Raw genomic sequence first — 17923 nt, forward strand, 5'->3', positions numbered from 1 at the left:
GACCCACCTAGTAAGGCCTTCTAAATCTGGGAAAACTCGTCATGGGACTACATGTGGAGATTGCATAGATTAACTAAAGTCTGTTCCACTCTAGTTGAGTCCCACAGTCTGTTCTCCCAGAGGTACCAACCAATTGAACTAGAACATAGACCAAAACTTGTAATCCACTAACTCTTTTTATCCAGGTTAGAAAAACTTAGAAGTGACCATAGTAGTTTACTTTTCCTGCTTGATCTTACTTTTCTTAAGCCCAGATAATTATTGATAACAAATCAAATTTCCAAACTGTCCATCGCCACAAGCAAAGCAAAGCAAAGCAGATCCTACCAGATCCCTGTAACCAGGGAATCTATATAGAAGGAAATCTTGAACCAGGTGAACTTCCTGCATTATCCTCGACTCTGCTCTTTGTATCTGGAAAACCCAGAAAATGTTTGGGAACAATCATTTACTTACCGTCTGGCATGCAAATGTAAGTAGTTATTAAAATAGTGTATCTAACTGACTATTGTTACTTTAAATAATTGGCAAAAAAACAATAGGGTGATGAAATGTTATAGTCATTTATTTTGTGAAACTAGTTTGAGATGTTTACTCATTTAACATTCATATGTATGTGTCCTCCCAGATCCAAGCTGCACTATCTTCTCCACAGTGAAGCTTCTCCTTATTTCCACTCCCTCAACTTAAGTGCCACTTCCCTAGAGGGACATTCCATGACATCCCCCAACCTCCACTCATGTAAATCAGTTTCCTTTCAGTGGTGTGCTGGTAAATCTTTAACGACTAGCTCTCCAAGATAAAGCCCTAATCTGTAGCATTACTAATTTTCATGGTGCCAATACTCTCACCATGGCTGATTTCAAACTGCCAATATGATGTCCCTGAATGAGGAACTGGGAATTGAGGCTCACCGGCGGCCCTCCTTTTGCTCCAGAACCCCCTGCTTGAGAGACTCTTTCATAGTTCTTTGTTCTTTTCCTTAGTAAGTCTCCCTCAAGTTGCAATTGCTTCCTTATTCTTTCAGCTGTTGTTTCCTGTCTGACCTCCTCCCTAGTAGACTGCTCCGTAAGACGTGGGCTGAGTCTGTTTTGCTCCTACATCCTGTGGATCTTGTGCACATTGGCCTTACCAATCTGATGTATCTGTCCAAGATTTGAATCAGAAGTTTTCCTTCCTCTTTCCTTTTCTTGCAACACCAGTTCCTGTGGGTAGGAATTCATAAGGTTTTGGCCTTCGGCTCAGCACACGGAGTACTGAATGGGCAGGTGTTATATGGAACCCATTTACTGCAGCTGGTGGATTTCGTAGCAAAACCTGCTGCAGGAGTTTACTTCATCTGGTCCAACTTAGGTGATGAGAGCCATTGCCACTCCTGCTGCCACTGGTGATGCTGGAGGCTTTTTAAACATCACAGAGTGCCCCATATAAGGCTCTACCTGATGGAACCGGGGAGGGCCTTTTTCTGAGCTGTACATTAATCAACAAAGAGCCTGGATTAATTACAGGTCATCAGTCCTGCACTTCCATAAACACACTGTCTGGTTTATATAGAGCAGCACCTTCTCTGATGAATTCAAAATGATGTCTTTATGCACCTTTTCTACACAGTAGATATCCGAATGTCCCTGTGAGTGAAGTGATGCAAGCTCTCTGGATAACTGGAGTGCCAATGACATTCCACATATTTATTGAGCATCTCCCATGTGCCAAGAACTATGCTAGAAGTATGCTGGACACTGAGTTGGCCGGGAAAGATACCATTCCTAACCTCAAATGTCAAAGAAGTAATTACAAGCACAATGACTGTTATAAAGGGAAAGGGCTATGGGGTCATATAGCAAAGAGATATAACCTAGTCTAGGGCTCAGGAAAAGTTTTCTGTCTAGGATTCGTAAGACCCATATCTGCCAATAAGTGGCAATATGTTCTGGTGCATCGTCTACTACCCTTCAGGGCACAAATCTCACTATCTGTTCTATATGAAGTGTGGTTGCTGATTATTAAATATTGCCAGGGCTTTACAGTTCTCAGCAGGGCAGTTGCGCCAAGTGATAGTTGACTGGTGTACCCACATGGCAGCATCACTTTCTTTACCCCTGAGGGAGAGACTGGGCCTTGCCAATCTCTGAATTCACTGTGCTCAGCAAAGTGTGCCTGGCAAGCAGCTGGCATTCAATGAATGTGTGTTGAGTGAAGTACTGCAGTCAAAAAGGGCACATCATAGAAAGGAATCAAGTCTATCACTTGGCCCAGGGATATTTTTATAGGACACTGTGCCTTTTTCCTAGAGTGAAGTGATACACTTCAATGCCATGGCTCTTAACCACTACATCACATTATTTGCAACGGGAAAGAGTGTCTTCTGGTAGGATAGTTTAAAATAGTAAAAAACACTTATATAGCACTTACTATCTATCAGGTACTATTTTTAAGAACTTTGCATTGACTAACTCAGTTCCTCTTACAAATCTATGAAGTGAAAGGAAATCTATCATTGTTCCCATTTTACAGTTGGAGAATGGAAACACAGAGAGGGTTAAGTGACCAGCCAAATGTTGCAGAGCCACTAATGGGCAGAAACAGGAATTGAGCACAGGCTTCTGTCAATGGAAGTTATGCTCCTAACCACTGCACTTTGTCATTTTTCGTGGAGAACACAGAGACTATCATGCTTTACTGTGCCTCATTTCTAAGGCTATTCCTCACATCCTATTTTTACGTTGAGTCATTTCTTTCCTTTGAGATTATGTAAAGGAATTTTTGATTTCTGTGCCTCAAACCTTTCTCTGCTAGTGCCTGTAACCCAGGAGTTCACTGACTGAACATATTTCTGGAATCATACTGTATGAACTGGAGCTCCCCCCCGGTATACACTCATTTCTTATTTCATAATGAGGTTCTTCATTTTCACATGGCAACTTCATAAAAAAGACACTTGCTTGACGTTAAGAAGCTGGTAATTGTTGCAAATAACTTTCTACGCTGGCCTGAGTACAAGAGAGAAAAAAACTATAAGCAGAAGCCAACTGTTGGTGAAGAGCAAAGTGATTCTGCATTAGGTGAAGTTTTCGAGTGTACGACCTCCACAATCCCTGCCAGCTCTTGAAGTCTACAAACACTATGCCCACAAAAAGGGAGAAAAGTACCTCTGATGGCTACCACCCTGAGTTTCTTTCACCTTGCTGTCCTCAACTCTTTTGTTTTGCTGTGGATCATCTGAAGCTGCAACTTTTAAAAACCAGAGTAGCTTTTCATAATTCACCTGAAAATTAAATATCAAACAGAACATCCCCATTTAATTTACATGTAGGGGAAAGAAGATGCCTGCTGAGATAAAATGTATTTGGAAAAGTTTTAGCATTAAAAGTGTTAAAAACAGGTTTTAAAATATAATAATTAGTAGTGCTTTTTTTTACCAACTATTCATTTTATTTTCCCTTCTGGACATACGGTAAAATAATACTTCCTGGTTGTCTTGTGGTTGAGTAGGGTGATGACCAGTTCTGGCCAGTGAGTTGTGAGCAGAAGTGACATGTGCTACTTCTGGGCCGAGGATTAAACTGCTGACATGACACCCTCCAGGTCTCTCTTCTTCCCCTCTGCCATCACTTTCAAAAATCCTACAGAGTGGATGCTTCATCAGCATGGGTTTGGAGCTAAGATGATGATGGTACTGAGAAGACCCTGGGGTGGACTCATTATGAAAAATAAACTTTTATTGTTTTGAGCCACTGAAACTTTGGGGCAATCTGTTACAACAGCATAACCTAGCCTCTAGCTTCTCTCTCTCACACACATCTCTTACATAGATATATTCAACAGATATAGTCAGATTACTTAGGGGCAAGGCCTTATTTACCTAGGTGAAAAACTCAAGACTTTTTTTTTTTTTTTTTTACATAGGAAAGGACTAAAAGAATGTCATCATTTCCATTGCTGGGCTGGATGACATGCTAGGGACTCTGGTCTGGTGGGCAGACAACGCCAGGGCAGTAGAGGGTGTAGCACGGGGATGGGAAGCCAGATAAGGTCCTGATAGAAACTAGATCTCAGGCTGGAGAAGTGGCTTGAACTGAAGATTCAGAGAGTTTATACTAATAGGTTGATATTGTATTGCTAAATACTTCTCATAAATATACAACTGATTCTATTTTCACAGATTAGGGATGGGCAGGAGATAGAACTAACATTTATTTGAGTACCTACTAAATGCTAAACATGAGACCAGGTAATTTGCATTTATTATACTACTAAATCCTCAGATTAGACCTATGAGATTGGTTTTGGCCTGATTTTCCATCAACACATGCTCACAAGGGATTTATCCACTGGTAGTATTTCTTCCTATTTTAGGATATTTTCCTTTAGCTTAATGTGTATCATCTGTCTTTTACATAATTTTTTGATTATATGAGAATTTAGAATAACAAATCTTAGAGACCCATTGGATCTGGGAGGAGGAAGGGGGAAGTAAGATGCAATGTTCAGGGGAATCATTTGAGGTTTGCCTGTGAACTCCTCAGGGAAGCTTCCTTGAAAGCTGATGGGACATGTGGAGTGTGGTGTCCACCAGTCCATGCTCAGACCTTCTTATTATCTGTTTCACATCAAAATATACAGTCAACAAATAATACCCCTTCAACCACAATAGAAAACAGCCCAACAACTCTTAGGATACACACATTGGGTTGGTCAGAGCTGCCCCTTGCCATCTGTTCTAAGGACGAGTCTCTAAGGTTTCTCCTGGGGAGGCCATGGATATAGGACAGGGACTGGTCTCCAGTTGGTACAGAGCTGCAGTAGACATTTTCCTGGTTGGGAATCTTAAAGAAACAGACAAATGGTAGTAAGGATCAGAAGGGGTGGGTGAAGAGAAAGAGAAAAAAAGGGAGGATATGAATGAGTCAACAAATTCTTTTTTTTTTTTTTAATAAATTTATTTATTTATTTATTTATTTTTGGCTGCATTGGGTCTTTGTTGCTGCGCACGGGCTTTTCTCTAGTTGTGTCTAGCGGGGGCTACTCTTCGTTGCAGTGCTTGGGCTTCTCATTGCAGTGGCTCCTCTTGTTGCGGATCACAGGCTCTAGGCGCGTGGGCTTCAGTAGTTGTGGCACGTGGGCTCAGTAGTTGTGGCTCGCGTGCTCTAGAGCTCAGGCTCAGTAGTTGTGGCGCACGGGCTTAGTTGCTCCGCAGCATGTGGAATCTTCCCCGACCAGGGCTCGAACCCATGTCCCCTGCACTGGCAGGTGGATTCTTAACCAGTGCACCACCAGGGAAGTCCGAGTCAACAAATACTTAAAACACATTCACAGTTCCAAATGACTTCAGCCCATGTGGTCATTGAGTCATTGAATCCCCACAGAAGAGAAAGGTTACCTCAACATTAACTTCATCATTATGCAATTAACACAAGTTTGATAAATAAATGGACAATTAGACACTTTTTCATTTGTGCAATAAAGAAGGTGTCTGTGACGAAGAAAAAATAGGTAGACCATAAGGTGTTTATAGGCAAATGGAGGGCTATTATTAGAGATAGGGCTATCTTTGGGCTGTTTCAATTAGCAGATTCAAGAAGGGCAGCAAAGGCAATTGTGAGCTTTGTCAAGAATGGAATAGAAGAGATTAAAACACCCAGAATATTACACCCCCAAGAGCAATGTTATTAAAGGCTACAACAGAATAAATGATGGAACAAGGGTCAATGATAAAATCCCATTCCCTCATGCCATGGTGTATGATGTATTAATAATGTTTTTTATTTTCTGTATTTTATGATGGTTTGACATCTTGGGGACCTTGCTGGCTGGAGGAGACTGCCCCTTCAAGGGCTAACTAATTCCTAGAGATAGTAAGCAGCTTGCCTGCTAATACATCTTTAATATGTGAACCAACCAATCCTAAGTCCATATCTCCAACCACCTCCTTTATCTAACTCTCACACACCAAGCCAATATTTCCCCTGCCCTAAGTCTACCCAGGTCCAGATATCAGACTGGGGACAGCCCCTCTTTGGGCCTCCAGTGGGCCCAAAGCCCACTGGAATTGTTCAAACCAGCCAGTTCTGGTCTATTTACCCTGCCCTGCATTACCTTTCCCATGGAAACCCCAGTAAAGGCTGTGGCCTGTGCTTTCCCCTCACTCCTCTGCCTCTTGATTGACTCTGGTGCTTCTACATGTGGCCCTGCATGGTGTGGCATGCCCCCTTTTCACTGGGAAATGTAAATAATACATTCTTTCAAAGGCAGTTGCCTCTATATGTGTCACCTTGCCATACCTGATTAAAATAAAATCCTGGGTACAAATTGAATCACATGGCTATTTTTAATGTCAAGTAATTGAAAGGAGACATTATCAAAAGGATCTGAAAACTGTGTCTGTACTTAATTGATAGTTATATTGAATAACCTATCAGTATGAATAGCAACCTACAGATGCTGTATAGTCATGAAATATTTTAAAGAAAATTCAAGAGGGTCTCTAGAGTGGGCAGAGTGAGCAGGAGTGGCAGAGGGTTCTAAAATAGGCATAATAATAACAAGACATATATTGGGCACATACTCTCTACAAGGTACCGTATGAGTACTTTGTTTATATCATTCAATTTAATCCGTACAACAACCCTATAAGATAGGTAGTATTTGTACCTTTTTATATTTGGAATGCTGAGGCTTACAGAAGTTAAGTAACTGTATTCCTTCATTTAAGAAATATTTATGGCTTGCCTAGACTAGGCCAGGCACTGTGATAGGCCCTACAGTGAATAAAACAGATATGGCCTCTGCTCTCACAGAGCTTACAGATGATGAGAGGCATGGCAAGCGACTGTGATAGTACACCATGGGATGGTAAGGGACACTATTAGAACAGCCCATGGGTCCATCTAACCTGGACTTGGTGGTCCAGGTCTGGAAGCAATGACATTTAAGTCTAGGCTTGAAATATGAGCTAGATTTGGATAGGCTAAGGAGTGGAGACTTCCGTGATAGACGGAATGGGAATAAAGGGGAATAAAGAGGAGAAGAGAAGAAGGAAGAGTACAGGAAAAGGAAACTGGATGTAGAAAACCTCAAAGGTGCACACACGTGCCTAAAAGAGAGTAATGGATGTTCTCAGAGCATCACTTAAGTTTTTGGAAAGACAAAAGGCAAGGCTGGAGAGGGAGGCAGGAGAAAGGAGGTGAATAGCCTTAACTCTTGTTAGTATCTGTGCTTTATCCTGAGGGCAGTGGGGAGTCATGGTAATGTTTTTAGTAGATCTAGGACTAGGCTAGACTTGCCCAAAATTTACTCCCTAGTAAATTGTGCAGATAAGATTTGGGCCCTGGGCTTCCCTGGTGGCGCAGTGGTTGAGAATCTGCCTGCCCGTGCAGGGGACACGGGTTTGAGCCCTAGTCAGGGAAGATCTCACATGCCGCAGAGCAACTGGGCCCGTGAGCCACAACTACTGAGCCTGCGCGTCTGGAGCCTGTGGTCCGCAACAAGAGAATCCGCGATAGTGAGAGGCCCGCGCACCGCGATGAAGAGTGGCCCCCGCTTGCCGCAACTAGAGAAAGCCCTCGCACAGAAACGAAGGCCCAACACAGCCATAAATAAATAAATAACTAAATACTTAAAAAAAAAAAAGATTTGGACCCTGCTTTTCACCTTTCCTCTGGGATGAGAACGATTCCACAGTCCGTCCACAGAACAGTTTCATTCTGCAAGGTATTTAGTTAGGTATTTCAGACATAGTGTTCTCAGAACAATACGTTTCTTTATAAATTACTTGTAATATAAAATATTTATATTTTCAGGTACATATAAATATTTTCTGCCTCTAAGAATTGATACACTTCTATATTATAGTATTCTAAAGATGCAATTTATCAACACTTATCATTCTCATTGAGTCAAGGTGTTCTTTAGTCCCTTTATTCCCATTTATTCACCAAATTTATTGAGTGCCTTTATCTTTGGCACTAGAGATACAGGTGAACAGGACAGGTATGATTGCTGACTGCCCCTCATAGATCTTTTGGCCTAGACATTACAGACTAAATTTTATGGCCTTGCCTATGGAAAGGGGAAAATATATTGTGCTCCCAGGAATGCTGTGAAGAATGAATGCCATAATGTATTTTAAATATTTTGCATATTGTACAACTATATTATGAATTTGTTTGCTATTTTTTGTGTATCTCCTTCCAAAAGATCTATGAGGGGCGGTCAGCAATCATACCTGCCTTGTTCACCTGTATCTCTTGTGTCAAAGATAAAGGCACTCAATAAATTTGGTGTATAAATGGGAATAAAGGGGACTAAAGAACACCTTGACCCCATGAGAATGATGTGTTGATAAATGCTTCTTTAGAACCCTATGAAGGCCAGAACTCTCTTGTATCCTGCTGACTCCCAGCGTCAAGAAAAACACTGAACTTGAAGAAGAAACCAAGAAAGTGTCAGAATGATGACGATGTCTTGTTCAGGCCAAGGGCACGCCAGGCCTCAGGCTTCTCCTTTCACTGATATAAATCATCCTGGGCTGTTTTTCAAAAGCAAAGAGTGTTCCTAAAGTGTCAAAGAAGATAAAATGGGAAATTCTGATCAAGAATCACTATGTTTCTGACTTCAGGAGTTGTCAGAGTACCTATAAAGTCTCTGATACTACAGCTTTCTCTCATTTGTTTTACTTTGAATCAAAAAATACTGCTTGGGAATGGATGACACAGTAGCCTGAAATAACTTTGAGTGATGCTAGTTTTGTAATATTGACCTCAAAGAATCGGTACAAATGAAGCACAGAAATTTAACACAGATTCAGCAACTGTCCTTGGGCGTTAGAACTTGAAAGTGTTGGAAGTGTAAACAAGTCTTTTAAAGAGATGGCTTATAAATAAAACTATTTTTAAGTGGTTATATTGTAGAAGACATGAATACTCTGCACCAAGACAAGTGAACACAACAAACTGTCTTAATATTAGGCAATGGATAGCTGTGACTTGGGTGAAAATTTAGAGAGACAGCATTAAATGCAGAGTTGAAAAGTTCTATTTCTTAAATAACTTAGGCCAAGGTCTTGATGCATTCTAGAAGGCTGCTAAATGGCTCAAAAAAGGACACTAGTGATAATAACTACAACCATGAGAAAGATGCATGTAAAATATTTGATAGTTTTTGAGAAATGTAGAATTGAAAAAATAGTATTTCCAAATTTATATATATATATGATTTTAATATATACTTTAAACATATTAAACAGTAAATATTAGAGTTAATCATTTGGCTTATTTATTTTTGTAAAATTTATATTTTATTTAAATTTTAACTTCTAATTATGGAAAAATTTACACATAGGCACATGTAGCAAGAATAGTATGATGAAACTCCATAAACTCATCACCAAGCTTCAGTTATCAACTGAAAACCTTGTTTCTTTATATCCACATCACCCCCCACCAGAGATGACGTGAACCCCAGGCAGTGTATTATTTCATCTGCATTGTTTTAGCATGTATTTATAAAGCAGTGATTTTTACAGTGTGGTCCTTGGGTCACAAGCCTCAGTATCACCTTGAAACTTGTTAGAAATGTGAATTCTCAAGACCCACCCTAGACCCATTGAATGAGAATTTCTAGGGTTGGGAGCCTAGAAATCTGTGTTTTAACAAGTACTCCAGTAATTCTAATGCACAATAAAATTTGTGAACCACTGACCAAAGGATAAAGATTCTTTTTAAACATAACCACAATGACATTATTACACTAAAAAATTCCTTATTAACAGTAATTCCTTAATATCATCAACTACCTAGTGAGTGTTCAAAATCCCCCAATTATCTGATAAATAGTATTATTAGTTTGTTTATTCAAATCAGGAGCCAAATAATATCCACATATTGCAACTGGCTAATATCACTTACATCTTTTAAAATTTCTAGTTCTTCCTGGGCTTCCCTGGTGGCGCAGTGGTTAAGAATCTACCTGCCAATGCAGGGGACATGGGTTTGAGCCCTGGTCTGGGAAGATCCCACATGCCACGGAGCAACTAAGCTCGTGCACCACAACTACTTAAGCCTAGAGGCTGTGCACCACAATGAAGAGTAGCCTCTGCTCGCTGCAACTAGAGAAAGCCCGCATGCAGCAGCGAAGATACAATGCAGCCCAAAAAAAAAAAAAAAATTTCTAGTTTTTCCTACCCCCCCACCACCTTTCTTTTCACATTTTTTCCCTTGTAATTTATTTGTTGAAGAAGCTGAGTTGTCTGCCCTGTAAAGTTTTCCACCGTCTGGATTTTGTTGCTGTTTAACAAATTGGCCCATATAATTCCTGTAAAACAGCAGTTAGATCTAGAATCTTGATCACAGTCAAGTTCAATCGTTTCATAGTTGGTATATTTTCCCATGGAAGCAAATGCTGTCAGGTTGTCTTCCTTTTTGTGTTATTCACAGGCACTGATAATCATTGCTTTAGTCCATTTTTTTTCGTTAGGATTTTAGAAAATAGTGGTATTCTCACTCTACTATTACTTCTCATTTATTGGTAGTAATATTTCTCTAAAGAGACTGTCCCTTATCAACCATTATCTAAGATACAGTTTGTGGAGAAAAGGCACATTGAAAAAATGCTTGATTCTTTAATGCACTAATTTAAAAATTGTTTGTCTCCTAGCTTTCTTCAGAGGTGACCAATTGTTTTTGTTTTTGTTTTTAAAAATCACTGTAAACTTATGGATTTAAACATATTGAATGCCTTTAAATCTATTATAATTATTATTTTTATTGATATCCAAAATGTCCCACTTCGACTAGTGGGAGCCTTTAAATTTTTTTTTTTTTTTAGTGGGAGCCATTTTAAGTTAGATCCTGAGTCTTTTCCTGACAAGTCTTGGAAGGTCTTTGGTATCTACATTGTTTTTGGGGTAAGCAGATGTTACAGGCTCAAAGCTGGAATCAGCCTTTAGAATTTACTGAACACAATGCAGGTGGTAGGGTGCTCATTCATATGGGATTGTTTCTACATTTTTCAATGGACAAGGCTAGGAAATGTATTTTTTTTTAAAAAAAGAGTTCATACTGATATTTCCAAATCAGATGTAGGAGTATAGGAGTTTTATATTGTCTCATCAATATTATAGCTATATTTCATTTCTCCTACACTAGAAATTCCAAGTCCCAAAACCATGAAGATAGTGTCTCATTTGCTTTATCCCCCAGTACACATACAGAAGAACAATATCAACATAATGGTTACTGAAAACCTTTAAAGGTATTTTTTCAAAAAAATTTTCCTTAGAGTATATACCCCACTAGAGACATACAGTGAAGTCATTATGTTTTAAAGTTATTTACAATAGTTCCACGTTCTTTGGTTTTGCTGTCAATTAATACATAGGTTCATGTGGTAGCTAGTCTCCAAGGCGGCCCCAGTGATCCCTGCCTCCTAGTACTCATGTTCTTGTGCAGGCCTTCCCCTCCACACTTAATTAGAATTAGTCTGGATAACCAATGGAAGAACACTGTACAAGTGATGGTATGCCACTTCTGAGATTAGGTTATTAAAAAGACATTGGGGCTTCAGTTTTGGTTGTGCACACACACGCTCTCTCTCTCTCTCTCTTTTTCTGGGATAACTTATCTTGGGGAAGCCAGATACCATGTCACAAGCAGCCCTATGGAGAGGCCCAAATTGAAAAGAGACAATATCTCTGGTCACAGCCAGCAAGTAACTGAGGCCTCTGTCAATAGCCACTCAAAGGGGCCTAGAAGTGGATCTTCTAGCCCTGGGTAAGCCTTCAGGTGACTGCATTCCTGCTGACATTTGGCATGAAATTTCATGGGAGACTTTGAACGAGAACTACTCATCTAAGCCATTCCTGGATTCTTGTCCCTCAGAAACAGTGAGAGAGAATATATGGTTATTGGTTTAACTGGTCACCTTTTCAGACAATTTGTTATGCAGCAATAGATAACTAAAACAGACTTACTTTATTTTGTTTTCAATTTTTAGGGCTTGAGTTTTTTAAACATTTAAGTTAGTTTTATATTTATGTGAAATATTTAAATAGTTCCAAAGCCAAATCTACAGAACAAGATTTAGTCAGAGATTTGTGGTTTCTATTCTCGATCCCTCCATTATATTCCCTCTAGTCCCAATAGGTAACCATTTAAAAAAAAAAAAGTTTTTATTAATTCCTTCATTTTTAAAAACATAAGCAATAATAGATATTTAGATGCATAATCTACATACTTTTCTTCACTTTGCTTTTGTTTAATTAATAGTATATCTAGCTATATTATTCCATACAATGATATATAGTATGGATATATCCATACAATTATATATATGTATATGTGTGTATATATATGATTCATATATATAGTGATATTCTTCATTACTTTCTACAATTTTATTAAAGTTTTTATAATACTCCATGTATGGATGTACCTTAGTATTTTCAACCTGTCCCTTGTTGATGGAAATTTAGGTTGTTTACAGTTTTTGATATAATAAGTAATGCTGCAATGAATACCTTCTACATAAATTGTTAAACATATTTCCAGTATACCTTTGGGATAGATTTCTGAAAGTGAGATTTTCATGTCAAAAAATTCATACATAAGTAGTTTTGCTGATTATTGCCTAATTTCCTTCCAAAGTGGTTGTTCCATTTTAAATTTCCTCTACCTTCTAACAAAGTATGTTGTCAATTTTCTGGACTTTTGCCAGTGTAATAGGTGAGAAATTATATCTCAAGGTGGTTTTTTTTTTTTTAAACGTGATGATCCAATTATTTATTTATTTATTTATTTATTTATGGCTGTGTTGGGCCTTCGTTTCTGTGCGAGGGCTTTCTCTAGTTGTGGCAAGTGGGGGCCACTCTTCATCGCGGTGCGTGGGCCTCTCACTATCGCGGCGTCTCCCGTTGCGGAGCACAGGCTCCAGACGCGCAGGCTCAGTAATTGTGGCTCACGGGCCTAGTTGCTCTGCGGCATGTGGAATCTTCCCAGACCAGGGCTCGAACCCGTGTCCCCTGCATTGGCAGGCAGATTCTCAACCACTGCGCCACCAGGGAAGCCCCTGCAGTTATTTTGTATATTAATTCCCTGATCCATTTGGAATTCATCCTGGTATACATCATTACATGTATAATATGTGAAGAATATACACGATTTAAAATTTTCTCTGTGGCTAGATAATCCTATATTGCTTACTAAAAAGTATATTTTTCCCTACTAATTTGTGATGTCATCTTTATTATACACAAAATTGCATATGCCATTGGGTCTATTTCTTCACTTTTTTTTTCAATTCTATTAGTCTCATCTATTTATGTGCCAAAATAACACTATTTTAGAGACAGAGATTTTACATTTTATATCTGGTAATGCTAGCCATGTACCCACTGCTTTTCTATTCAGGGTTTTACTGACTATTCTTGCTTGTTTATTATTTCAAATTAACTTTATAACCAATTTGACTATTTACAAAACAAAAATCTGATACTATTTTTACTGGAATCACATTAAGTTTATAAATTACCTCAGGGAGGATTGACATCTTGATTTTGTTCATGTTTTTTCCCATTCTTCAGAATTGTGGTAAAATACACATGACATAAAATTCATTATCTTCACCATTTTTAAGTGCGCAGTTCAGTAGCATTAAGTCTACTCATATTATTGTGCAACCATCACCACCATGCATCCACAGAACTCTTTTTATCATACAAAACTGAGACTCTATACCTATTAAACAACTGCCTATTCCCTCCTCCCCTCAGGCCCTGGCTCCACCATTCTACTTTCTGTCTCTATGATTTGACTACTCTGAGTATCTTGCATAAGTAAACCATACAGTATTTGCCTTTTTGTAACAGGCTTATTTCACTTAGCAAATGTGAAAATTATCCGTGTTGTAGCCTGTATCAGACTTTCCTATATTTTTAAGGCTGAATAATATTCCATTGCAGGCATACACCACATTTTGCTTATCCATTCATCTGTTGATGGACATTTGGGTTTCTTCTCCATTTTAGCTATTGCGAATAATGCTGCTATGAACATGGCTGTACAAATATCTCCTTGAGACCTTCCTTTCAACTCTTTTGTGTATTACCAGAAGTGGACTAGCTGGACCTAATGGTAATTCTATTTTTAACTTTTTGAGAAACTGCTGTACAGCGGCTGTACCATATTACATTCTCACCAACAGTGCACAAGGGTTCCAATTTCTCTACATCCTTGCAAACATTTGTTATTTTCTGGTTTTTTTTTCCTTTTTTTTTTTTTTACTAGTAGCTATCCTAATGCGTATGAGTGGTACCTCATTATAGTTTTGATTTGCATTTCGTTAATGTGATAGTGATGTTGAATATCTTTTCATGTGCTTATTGGTCATTGTGTATCTTCTTTGGAGAAATGTCTATGCGAGGCCTTTACCCATTTTTGAATCAGGTTGTTTTTTTTGTTGTTGAGCTTTAGGAGTTCTCTATATATTCTGGACATTAATCCCCTTATCAGATATATGTTTTGCACATATTTTCTCCCATTCTGTGGGCTGCCTTTCTACTCTCTTGATAGTGTGTTTTGATGCACAACATTTTAAAATTTTCATGAAATCCAGTTTGTCAATTTTTTATTCTGGTGCATGTGCCTTTGGGGTCAGATCCAAGAAATCATTGCCAGATCTAATGTGAAGGTTTTTCCCTATTTTTCCTTTTAAGAGTTTTATAGGCTTAGATCTTATATTTAAGTCATAGAGTCATTTTGAGTTAATTTTTGTATATGGTGATCATACTTTTGTATGCAGATATCCAGTTTTCCCAGTACCATTTGTTGAAAAAACCGTCTTTTTCCAATTGAATCATCTTGGCATCCTTGTCAAAAAATCATTTCAGGCTTCCCTGGTGGCACAGTGGTTAAGAATCCACCTGCCAATGCAGGAGACACGGGTTTGAGCCCTGGTCCGGGAAGATCCCACATGCCACGGAGCAACTAAGCCCGTGAGCCACAACTACTGAGCCTGTGCTCTAGAGCCTGAGAGCCACAACTACTGAATCCATGCGCCACAACTACTAAAGCCCGCACACCCTAGGGCCCATGCTCTGCAACAAGAGAAGCCACCACAATGAGAAGCCTGTGCACCACAACGAAGAGTAGCCCCCACTCCCCACAGCTAGAGAAAGCCCACGCACAGCAACGAAGACCCAACGCAGCCAAAAATAAATAAATAAATAAATAAATAAATCTAAAAAAAAAAATCATTTCAGCATATATATGAAGGTGTATTTTTGAACTCCCTATTCTATTCCATTGGTCCATATGTCTGTCTTTATGCCAGTACTATACCATTTTGATTATTGTATCTTTGCAGTTAGTTTTGAAATCAGAAAGTATAAGTCCTCCAGCTTTGTTCTTTTTCAGGATTGTTTTGGATATTCAAGGTCCCTTGAGATCCCATATGAATTTTAGGATGAGTTTTTATATTTATACAAAAAAGGTCATTGGGATTTTGATAGAAATTGATGATGTTAATTTTTTCTGTACAAGAATATAATAGCATGCCTTTCCATCATTCAAATATACTCATGTTTTTCAGGAGTATTTTATATTTTTCCTCATAAATGTTTGGACATTATTTCTTGTTCAGTTTATACCTATGTACTTGATTTATTTATTAGTTAATTTAGTTAAGTATCTATTTGCTATTGTAAATGGTGTTTTCCATTTTATTTTCTAACTAGTTTTTGTACATACGTGTGTGTGTGTGTGTGTGTGTGTATATATATATATATATATATATATATATATATGCCATTGATTTGTGGATATTGATGCTATAACTCTATTTTGCCAAATTCTCTTACTGTTCTTTTTTTAAATAAATTTATTTATTTATTTATTTATTTATTTATTTATTTATTTATGGCTGCGTTGGGTCTTTGTTGCTGCTTGTGGGCTTTCTCTAGTTGCAGCGAGCGGGGGCTACTCTTCGTTGCGGTGCAAGGGCTTCTCATCGCGGTGGCTTCTCTTGTTGCAGAGCATGAGCTCTAGGCACGTGGGCTTCAGTAGTTGTGGCTCACGGGCTCTAGAGTGCAGGCTCAGTAGTTGTGGTGCACAGGCTTAGTTGCTCCATGGCATGTGGGATCTTCCCGGACTGGAAATCAAACCCGTGTCCCCTGCATTGGTGGGCAGATTCTTAACTATTGGGCCATCAGGGAAGTCCCTCTTACTGTTTTAATAGTTTCTTCATTAGAAATTGTGAGAGTTTATATATATAATCTTACCATCTGAAAAGAGATTTTCCTCCTTTTTAATTATTATGCCTGTGATTGCTTTCTCTTGTTTAATTATATTAGCTATTACCTCCAACATAATATTAAAAACAAGTAGGGATATTGGGTACTTTGACTTCTCCTGACTCTAATGTGAAAGCCTCTAGTGTTTCTCCATTAAATAATATGTTGGCTTTGGGTTAATATATAGAGAGACGCATTTTGGAAACAAAAATGAATATTCTCAAGGAATTTACAGACTCATGGAAGGAGATAGACAAGGAAACAAACTATTTTAACAGTATAACAACATCTGCCATAAGGGTATGCACAGATTGATATAGATGTACCTTAGAAAAGGCAGTTTTGGTGGTGAGACAATGATGTTTCTTGATAGACCTGATATCTGTGTTGAGACCCCGATGTAATTAGGGGTTAAATAAAGAAGGAGGGAAGAGAATTTCGCATAAAAGTAATTGCATGGTCAAAGGATAGGAGATAAAAAGAAGCAGAACTCTACTTGGGACATAGAAGTTCAGTTTAGTGAAAGGTGGGGATAGAAGGGAAGTAGGCAGTGAACAGAGTTGAGTTGGTGCAGTAAGTCAAGGAGTTTGAATTTTCTACTAGGGCAGTGACGATTAAACAATGGTGTTCAAGTGTTTTAAGTAGGGGCTACACTTGATCAGTGGTTTTGAAATTCCTCCTAAAAGAGGTAGGATATATATATCCCTGCCCCATTGGTGTTGTGCTTTGCCATGTGGCTTGCTTTGGCCAGTGGGATGTTAGTGGATATGACATAAGCAAAGACTTAAAATGTACTTGTGGTTGAGTAATGCAGTTGTGTTTGTCCTCTTGAAATGTTTCCATTATCATGAGAAGAGCTTGCCTTGAGGAGCCCATTGGATTCCGAACAATAAGAAAAACAGAGCAGACTTGAACCAAATCTGCAGTCTGGAGCCAAGCCTCGAAAGTCCTACTGGAATAAATAAAAGCTGTCTTACTCACATATGTGATGTGAACAAAAACGATTATTGTTATAAACCACTCAGTATTGGGCTTGCTTGTCCCACAGCATTATTATTACCACAGCTGACCAATAAAGAGAAGAAAGCATAGAAAAATAAGTCCTGTTTTAAGATAATTAAAATCTTCCTACTGATGTGTAATGGTGGTCTGACTAGGATGATGGCAGAGGAAACAGAAGTAAGAGGACACTTTGAGAGACATAAAAAAGATGGAATTTAAAGGGCTGAGTGATTAGTTGGATATCAGAGTTAGGGATGGAGAGGAGGAAAGCATGCCCGGATTTCTTGCTTATGCAACTGGGAGAGTTGTGGGACCTTTCTGTGAGACACAGACCACAGGAAGAAGAGCAGGATCAAAGGTTTGGCTTTGAACTTGTTGAATCTCAGCTGCCAATGCACAGTCAAGTGGAAATGTCCCTGACATCTGTCTATTCATCTATAAAATGAGGATAACATCATGTTTCTCTACCTACCTCAATGGCTGTTGTGGAGAACAAACAAGATAAAACATGCAAAAGGACTTTGAAAAGAACATACTACCAATTAACTGTGATAATTATTAAAATTAAAGCACTAACACTTTCATTTTTCATGCTGCCAGATGCAAAAAGCACACTTTAATTTTAATTTTGAAACTGTG

General features: G+C 38.6%; 1 protein-coding gene across 1 annotated transcript in view; it reads right to left on the reverse strand.

Moving 5' to 3' along the window:
• Nucleotides 1-17923, reverse strand: part of C1H1orf87 (chromosome 1 C1orf87 homolog) — a 109075-nt gene that overhangs the window by 59312 nt on the left and 31840 nt on the right. Inside the window, 3 exon segments of the mRNA XM_059913533.1 lie at nucleotides 1133-1205; nucleotides 3182-3265; nucleotides 4686-4826. Of these exon segments, the coding sequence (XP_059769516.1) occupies nucleotides 1133-1205; nucleotides 3182-3265; nucleotides 4686-4826 (298 nt within the window).

Source organism: Balaenoptera ricei, chromosome 1 (genome assembly GCF_028023285.1).
Source record: "Balaenoptera ricei isolate mBalRic1 chromosome 1, mBalRic1.hap2, whole genome shotgun sequence".
Classification (NCBI taxonomy): domain Eukaryota; kingdom Metazoa; phylum Chordata; class Mammalia; order Artiodactyla; family Balaenopteridae; genus Balaenoptera; species Balaenoptera ricei.